The sequence below is a fragment of the Prionailurus viverrinus genome, unplaced genomic scaffold, assembly GCF_022837055.1.
Source record: "Prionailurus viverrinus isolate Anna unplaced genomic scaffold, UM_Priviv_1.0 scaffold_35, whole genome shotgun sequence".
Classification (NCBI taxonomy): Eukaryota; Metazoa; Chordata; class Mammalia; order Carnivora; family Felidae; genus Prionailurus; species Prionailurus viverrinus.
Genome location: NW_025927605.1, coordinates 1685316 through 1693712, shown reverse-complemented (window position 1 = coordinate 1693712; position 8397 = coordinate 1685316). Strand labels below are relative to the sequence as shown.

At 58.0% G+C, this 8397-nt stretch overlaps 1 protein-coding gene across 1 annotated transcript; it reads right to left on the bottom strand.

Moving 5' to 3' along the window:
• Positions 1–2727: 2727 nt before the first annotated feature.
• SOST (sclerostin) lies at positions 2728–6895 on the bottom strand. The gene is made up of 2 exons (XM_047845902.1): positions 6679–6895; positions 2728–3941 (listed from the first exon to the last, which is right to left on the bottom strand). The coding sequence occupies exons 1-2, from the start codon at positions 6893–6895 to the stop codon at positions 3520–3522; spliced, it is 639 nt and encodes a 212-aa protein (XP_047701858.1). The 3' UTR covers positions 2728–3519.
• Between the last annotated feature and the right edge of the window lie 1502 nt (positions 6896–8397).

Sequence of the window (8397 nt, the reverse complement as noted above, 5' to 3'; positions counted from 1 at the left end):
TGTGTGTGTGTGTGTGAGAGAGAGAGAGAGAGAGAGAGAGAGACCTGTTTCCCTCTGCCCCTCTGTCTGACTCTCAAGACTATTAATACAAACCCCATGTCTGGCTGTACCGCCAGAACATGTGCTCCCCACGGCAGAACGCCACCCCCACCCCCACCCCCCCCCCAGCTGAGCCTGTTGTCTGTTCTGTTTCTGATCGGCGCCAGGCTCATAGACCCCATGTAGGTAGAATATAACTTTCCATAAATAACCCCTAGCCCGACCTACAATTTAGGCTTTGGGGTTTTTTTTTTCCCCCTCGTGGTAATGAGATTATAGCCTGGGCTGATCCCTCCTGGTCCTGGGGTCCCAGAAAGCGGACCCTAGGTCTATCTGGGGTTGGACATTGCTTGAAATTCCCCGGCTCCCCCACGCTGCCTGGCACATGGTGAGGACTCAGTGCATGTTGAGGAATGTGGTGGACCGAGTCTCATGCCCCCTCGCACGGCCACGCACCTTCAGCCTCAGTGCCTTTGTTTGGGCCAATGCCCTCTGCTTAGAATGCCTGTGCCTCCTTCCCCACCGGGCAAACTTCTAGGCAGCACCCACCTCTGCGACAGCTTCCCTGAGCTTTCCTCCTCATTCCTACCACAAAGTGAGTCCTCCTGCGCTCTGTCCCATAACGCTTTGTACAGACAGTGTGACCTGATGGCTTGCCCACGTGCCTGCCAGGCTCCCAGTGGCTTAAGTGAGTGTCAGAGCAGGAACCGAGCCCACATCTGGCCGCGGGCAGACATTTAACCCCTTGGTGCCCCCACTTTCCTTCGAATCAAACACAAGCCTGGCTCCAGAGCCTGTGTCCCCATCCACTGTAGCACATGGCCTCGGGGGCTGGACCATGTGTCTGTTTCCTACCTGCTCTCATTCCCCAACTCTGAGACATTCCTCACGGTGCATGGATTCCCTGCAGGCTCTCGCTGGGGCCTCCTCGGGGCCTGGAGGCAGATACTGACAATTATCAAAAACTTGCTGCTGCTCATAAGGAATTTAGGAGGGTTCATTGGGAGTTAAAGTGAAAAATCGGCGGGGCTGGGGAGGGCTTTGGGGTGGGGTTACCCCGAGAGGGGCTGGACTGGATTCAAAGCTTTGAGTCATCCCTCCTTGTGGCGATTGAAGGATATTTCCTGAGTGTCAGCCAGCGTCCAGCGCTGTGAGGCGCCTTGGTGAGGCCACGCTGAGAGAAGGGCAAGACGTCGGCCCTGCTGGTGAAGATCACCAGGGGGGCGTGAGATTCACGTTTGGAAAAACGCCTGAATGAGCCCCCTGTGAGCTGGAAGCCAGTTGTACTTGGCTTTGCGTCTGTCCCAGGACTCCGCAGGGCTTGACCAGGTGAGACACACGTCCACGAATGAGTATCGCACGGAAGACAGAATCAGGAAGCAAAGCAGTGGCATGGACAAAAGGCCTGGGGCACATGAGGAGAGATCAGTGGGGATTGCAACATCTCTGGAAGGTGCAGGCTCGGAAGCGACAAGGAACATGAACTCCGAAGTAAGAGCAGGCGTCATTGGGGGTGGTCTGAGGCTGGGGGCTGGGGAGGATCAACTAAAAAGGCAGGGGCGAGTATAGTTCGGCCTCTTGGAGTCAGGAAGGAAGTTTGATAGAGGGGGGATGGGAACCCAGCGGGGGAAGGCTTCACGTGTCAGGCTGAGAAGCCCCAACTTGATCTTGGGCAAGGAGGAGCTATGGAAGGATTTTGAGCAGGGGTGAGGCACAATGAGAACAGTGTTTCTGGATGACAGTGCGGAGGGCAGCCTGCTTCAGGGAGACCAGGCTGAAGTTATTACAATGGCCACGGGGAACGAATGAGGTTTAGGTTTGGAAAGGAAGGGACAAACACGACTTCTCAAAGGGAGGACATAATTGCCACAAGGGCCACCACAGCCCAGGCAAAGGTGCCTCCAAGGTTGCAGCCCTAGCGCCGAAGAAAAGGATGTCAACTTTGACGGGAATGGCTGTGTGTGGTTGACGAACATGAGACCACATCCTCTCGGAAATGATTCATTGTCTTTATTAACAATGCCTCTGGAAAGAACAGACTGGTATTTCATAAAGCAATATTAACGTTGTCATTTCCCTACAAGAAAAACTTTTGCATAAATAACTTAAGTGAGAAAATAAATATGTAACTTAACTCTTTGTAAAAACCACGACTTTCATTCTTGTGGACAAATCCCACCTGGAAGGATTGTGGAAAGGACCAGCCTGGCGGGATTTCACACGGCATGTGCTTCTGGTTTGGGGGGGGGGGGGGGGGGTGTGTTACACAATTAGAAACTACACAGAAAGTAAGAGGTGTCTGGAAATGACTTTCGAAAAGATCTTTGGATGACATCTATCAGGCTTTGTGGTTTCTCGGCATATGTACAGCACTTGTCATTTTTTTCCCCAAGTAATATTATTTCAGTGTAAGATATGACATCACAGGTAACAGCACTAAGAAGCTAGGTTCTAGACAGAATCGTGTCTGTGAGTGGTAGGCAGGAGGATGTCTGCAGAGGGGTTTGCTGGTCTTTGCATGGGTGGTGGCTGCTCCCTTGGGCCCGCAAGTCCAGTGTCCCGGGACCTTCTCCTTCTCGACCCCAATCAATGGCATTGTTTCTGCATCCTTTGGGATGGAGGGGTGAAGACAGGCAAACATCCGGGGAGGGCCAGGCCGGGAGAGAACACAGCTTCTTCCAGGAGTTTGTCAGCCCTAAAAACGACGCCAACCCCGCACCCCACCCCCACGGCCACACTTGCTTTTCATCTTTGGCTGTCAGATCCGGGCATCACAACTCTGAAGTCCGGACGTGACCATGGCAGCATTTCAACCCAACCTCTCTCTCTCTCCTTTGCCCATTCAAAAGACACGCAAGGCCTTGGAATCAGGTGACCGTAGACTCCTCCACCCCCACCTCCATTTTCCGAATAGGAAATTGAGGACAAGAAAGAGAAGAGTGTGGTCCAAGGTCATCCAGCACGTGAGCGGCAGAGACCGGACTAGAAACCAGACCTACGGACCCCGGTCCTGTGTTCTTGGCACAACAAGGCACTAAAGGCTTTTTGAGGGGCAGAGAAGTGGAGAGGGAATCTTATCACACTTTCTTAACCAGTCCCGGGACTTTCCTCCTCCCCCACTGCTCCCTTAGAACCCCTGGGCGGTGAAATGCTTGCTTTTCTGCCTCCTCGGAAGTGGGACCAGCAAAGGTGGGCGGCCCCTGTAGGCGGGGCTGCGTGGCTCAGTGTCTGTGACTCTCAGCGCCCTCTCCTGCCCTGCGGGACCCCCTCGGAGACGAGGGAGTGGGGGCTCTGCTGGCGCCCGGGATCCGCAGGGCCTGGCTACCTCCTGCCGAAGCCCAGAAGGTCTCAGCCCCCTGCCCTGGGTCGCAGGCATTTACAATGAGATACAAACAATCAAACCGCGCGCCGAGGGCAGAAACCCGGGCGCCTGGGCCGGGGCGCGGGTTGTGGGGGGAGGCGCGGCGCGGCGGGCGGCCTCTAATAGGCGTTCTCCAGCTCGGCCTGGTTGGCTTTGGCGCCCCGGGCGCGGGGGCGCGGCTTTCGGCCCTTCTGCGGCCGCGCGGCCTCGGGCCCGAAGTCTTTGAGCTCGGACTGATTGTGGAAGCGGGTGAGGCGCTTGCACTTGCACGAGGCCACCAGGCGCACTTTGCGCGCGCGCGGCGCCGCGTCACCGGGGCACAGCAGCTGCACCCGCTGCGCGCGGTAGCGGTCGGGGATGCAGCGGAAGTCGGGTCCGCTCGGGCGCCACCACTTGCCGCGGCCGATGGCGTTGGGCAGCAGGCGCGCCGGGCCGCACTGGCCGGAGCACACCAGCTCGGTGACCGGCTTGGCGCTGCGGCAGGGCCCGTCCGTCACGTAGCGGGTGAAGTGCAGCTCGCGGCAGCTGTACTCGGACACGTCTGCGGGAGAGACGGCTTGTGAGGCCAGCCCGGCTCCCTCCGCGCCACCAACCCCCCCCAGCCCCCAGCCCAGGTCTTTTCCAAACCTGCGGGCTCTCCAGATGGGCATCTATTACTGGGAGGGAGGGAGGGGGTGGCGGCTGGTGGAAAGAACGCTGGCCCACCCTTTCCCCCTAAAACTTTGGAGCCAAGCTTCGAATACCAGCCCCATCGCTGTGTGATCTTGGGCAAGTCACTTAGCCTCTCTGTGCTCCTTATCAGAAAAACGGGTTGTCCTAAGGAGTTAGTTGCGTATATAATGCAGGGGACACTGTGAGCACACAGTAAGAGCTGGAAGCGTTGGCCGTGGCTGTGTGTTCTTCTTCTTCTTCTCCAAGGGGGCCCTTTTCTCCAGATGGAAGTCACATCTGTGCCACAGAGGGCCTGGTCGAGGCAGAGTAGGTATTAGCCACACCCTTTACATGGTCTTGGCTTCTCCTAAATTCTTTTTCCAGCCACTTGGGAGGGATGGTGAGGGGATAGAGAAAGGAGTAGGGGTTAATTGGAGGTAATAAATCAGGGCAACTGCCGCCAAGGACAGGGATGGAAGGGGAGGTGGGGAGGAGAAGTCATTAGACGCGAAGAGAGCCAAAGGCAGCTTGTCCAAGCCTCTCATCGTCGCTGAGGACACGGAGGCCTCGAGAGGGAATAACACTTGCCCAAAAGGCAGAGTTGGGTCTCCTCACCCCAGTTCCCTGGGGCCCCAGCACCTCTGGGGTCCCACAAAGGCAGAAGCTATGTGCCTGAGCGCCCAGGTGGGAGGCTGGGCTGGGGGTGGGGGCAAAGGGCTGCCTTTTACTGCAGTTACTTCCTGCCCCAGGGGACAGAGCTCTGACTGAAAACCTACAGGTTCGCCTGCCACAAACATTTATTAAGCACCTGCTGTGTACCAAGCACTCTGCCGGGGACATCGCTTGTTTTGTGCCATTTAGATGGATCTCCGAGGGTGACACAGGCTTGTTCCTGGGTTGGGGGGTGGGGGAGGGGGGACTGGGCTCTGTGGCCTGGCTTCGTGCCCTGAAGGCACCTTGATCAACTCTCCTACTGTGGGCTTAGACAGATGGCAGCCTGTCCACCACCCGAGGGTCTCATGGGGACAGTTCCCATGTGACACAAGGGATGAAAAACAACCCACGACCAAAACCAGAGAGAAGCAGAGAAGGCTCCACTCCCCAGGCCCTGCAGAACAAGCATGGCAGGGGAGATGTGGGGTCCGCCTTCCTCCCGTGGCTGACCTGGTTTCTGCACTGGCTTGGCATTCTCGCCACTGTTCCCGGGCTGCAGGGGTAGCGTGTGGGGGTGGCCTGTTTGCCCAGGGAAGGAGGTGTTTTGGACTTTCCAAGAATAGTGCCCCTGGGTCAGGCACTTCCTCTGCAGAGGGTGACTTTGTTTTGAGCTCACAGCCTCCTCGGGGCCTGTGGCCTCTTATAGGAGCCCGGGGAAGTGGATGGTTTGTACTTGGGACCCAAACAGCGGCATGAAGCAGTCGCTTGAGCTTAATCGACCTTGCTCGGCAGGTGGGGGCGGGGGGAAGGGGGTGATGTGCTGCCGCCCTCCTCTTGTGAAGACTTGAGGCCCCAGGCCTCCTGTGGGGTTCCCCAGCCTTCACAATTGTGGGGCAAGGACGGATGGGTCAAGAGGGGCCTGGGCAGTGGATTCCTCACCAGCCCGCCCAACGACCGGAGGGCAGTGAGGCCCTCCCTCTGAAGTGTCATTCCGGCCCCCGCCCCCAGCCATTCCTGCCAGCTGCAGAGCCAGCTGTCACCCCCGCCCTCCCCGGGCTTCTCTGCGCAGACCTGACCAGGAACCCAGATGTGCCTTCCAGTGGGGCTGTTGCCTTGTCACTGGGGTCAGGCTCCCTCCCTAGGAACGAGACAAGGCCTGGTCTGGGGGCAGAAGATGGGGGCACCTGTGTCCGCTCCCTGCACAGAGGATGCCACCTCCCCTCCAGGGCCCGGCCCCAGCTGCCACCCAGGTCCGGGGCTAAGACTGTCCCTGCAGCTTGCATTCCTTCAAGTGCCAGCTGGCTGGGCAGACCGGGGGCAGGGGGAATGTCCCTTTCTCACGGCTCTGTGTGGGGTTTTCTCTGGCTCTCAGTTCCCCACCCCCCCCCACCCACGATCCCCCTCCAGGGCTGTCTTGGAATGGGATCAAACTGGGGTCAAACCCGAGCTCTTCTCACTACCAAGTTACTTAGCTTCTGGAGACCTCATTTCTTTACTTGCCAGCTGAGAGGTCACCTCATGGGGCTCCCGCGCGCCGTGGATCCCCGGGGTAAGGTTCAGGTATGGCCTGTGTAAAGGATCTGCATCCGGCAGGTGCTCACAGCTGTGAGGCTCCCTTGCCTTGTCCCCTCTCCCGAGGTGCCAGCTGGGGGACCTATCTCCTGTGATCTCCGGAGGGGATTCTTTGAAACTGTCTCCGTTCTGAGGCTCTGAGCCTGTCTCAGAATTGGGCTCTCGCCACCTCTGCCTCCTTCCTGCCCCGGGCTCCCGCGGCCAGCCCCCTGCCAGCCCCGGGCCCCTGAACCTCAATGCCAAGGCTACTACGTTAGGCATGCTGTCCTCCCCTGCTTCCAGGCAAGACTGTCCCTCCTGGAGCGCCGGCAGCGGGGGACTGTCTACCCCAGTCTTCAAAACCTCCCAGAGAGAACCCTCTCAGGCCCCTTGTGCTAAACATGCCCTCCTCTACCCCATACCTTTGGTCTCAAAGGGATGGTGAGGGGGTCTCCCTCCGTTCTCCGCTCGGTTCATGGTCTTGTTCTCCAGCTCTGGCGGAGGCTCGGGGTACTCGCCCAGCTCAGGGATGATCTCCGTGGCATCGTTCTTGAAGGCCTGCCAGCCCTGGCCCTCCACCACACGGAAGGCTGCGTGCACCAGCAGGCAGACAAGACACAGGGCGAGAGAGAGCTGCATGGCGCCAGCCAGAGGAGGGCACCCAGCCTGGGACACGTTTGCCTTTTTAAAGCCCCCTCTGCCTCGTGCCAACCAATGAGGACAGGCTGGGGCAGGGCTGGTCCCACGTTTCTCTCAGCCCAGGGGGAGGGAACGGGTGTGCTCAGAGCAAGCCCTCCCCAAAGACTTCTCAGGCACAGCAAACTCCCTGGGAGCCGGTGCTCCCAGGTGACCTAGAGAGAGGGGGGCGTGTGAGGCGAGCCTGCCCTCCAGCACCTCCCACGTGCAGGCGGCTGTGGTTTTCGGATATCAAGATGAGCTCCAGCTCACAATCTTTACCTCCTTGGGCCCCTCAGGCTTTCTCAAAACAAGCTTTGGGCCAGCTTCACAAAGAAAACTACAGCCCGGAGCCCTCCACAGGGCTAAGCCCAGCCAAGTGCCTTTCTCAGGCCAAGTTCGTTTGTCACCCCACTGACAAGTGGCCCGAGGGGTATATCTTTGGCCCCCACAGACCCAGGCAGGGGCAGAAGGATACTTTTTAAGAAACCCCATTGGTCCCGGTTCCATGAGGCTGAGCATCGATTACGCTGATCAAGAAAGCCCCCGTTGGCACCCTCTGGAAGGCAAGAGAGAAAACTGGAGGGCCGCGGGGAGAGTATCTGCTTGGGCGAGGGGGCGGGGATTCTGGGTCCAAGGCCAGGATGAGTAAGTCAACGGACAGTGGTGATGGAGCGCGAGGAGGAAACCGTGGGGATTCTGCGCGTGGTGACAGGCACTTCTTGGCCAAGACACCCACTGCTGCTTGCGGACTGATGTGCCCAAGGCAGTCATTTCCCTGGCCAGGCTGTGGGTAGGAACGGAGAGCACAAAAGTCCCTTTTTGTAGCAAAGACCGAGGCCGGCATTTTCAGTGCTGACATCCTTTTTTTCTTCTGCATCATCTTTCTGTTTGGTTGGTTGGTTGGTTTCTCAGACGATTATATTTTTCAAAAACAGCTTTGAGTCCTATATGGAAAACCTTGTTGGTCCATGCTATGGGGTGCATTCCATGAAGCCATCCCAGGTCCAGCTAGCCACAAAGAAATCAAAAGGAATTGCTACCTTAGCCCTGGAGCGGAACCAGGGGCCTGGGAGGGGTAGAGGCACCGGGGAGGAAGGTTCACACCTGAGGTGCAGGAAAAGAAAGGAGAGCCAGCGGAAGCTTTCACTGCAGATGGATTGTTCCAGGAGGCTGGGAAGAGGGCTGTGGCCCGCATCCCCTTGGTATTTTCACTGGGCAATGAATCAGTATGCCCCACCTGCAGAGCCTCCGCGAGGCCTTTGCCACCTGCCTTGACTTGCAAGCCGCTGTGTCCATCTGAAGCCGTCTGTCCCTCCTTTCCACCATCCATCACTCGACACATGAATGCAGCTGCCCTGACAGTTTTACAAGCCAGACAGAAGCCCCTGCAGGAAGGGCCCTCTCTGATACCTGCTTCCTAAGTCAGTTTCCTTCGGGGCAGACGAAAACAGCTGTGGCCATTG

Coding starts and splice junctions, on each gene's coding strand:
- SOST (XM_047845902.1), bottom strand. CDS start 6,895: ATGCAGCTCTCTCTCGCCCTGTGTCTTGTCTGCCTGCTGGTGCACGCA. Junction 3,942..6,678: donor CCATCCCTTTGAGACCAAAG/GTATGGGGTAGA, acceptor TCTCTCCCGCAG/ACGTGTCCGAGTACAGCTGC.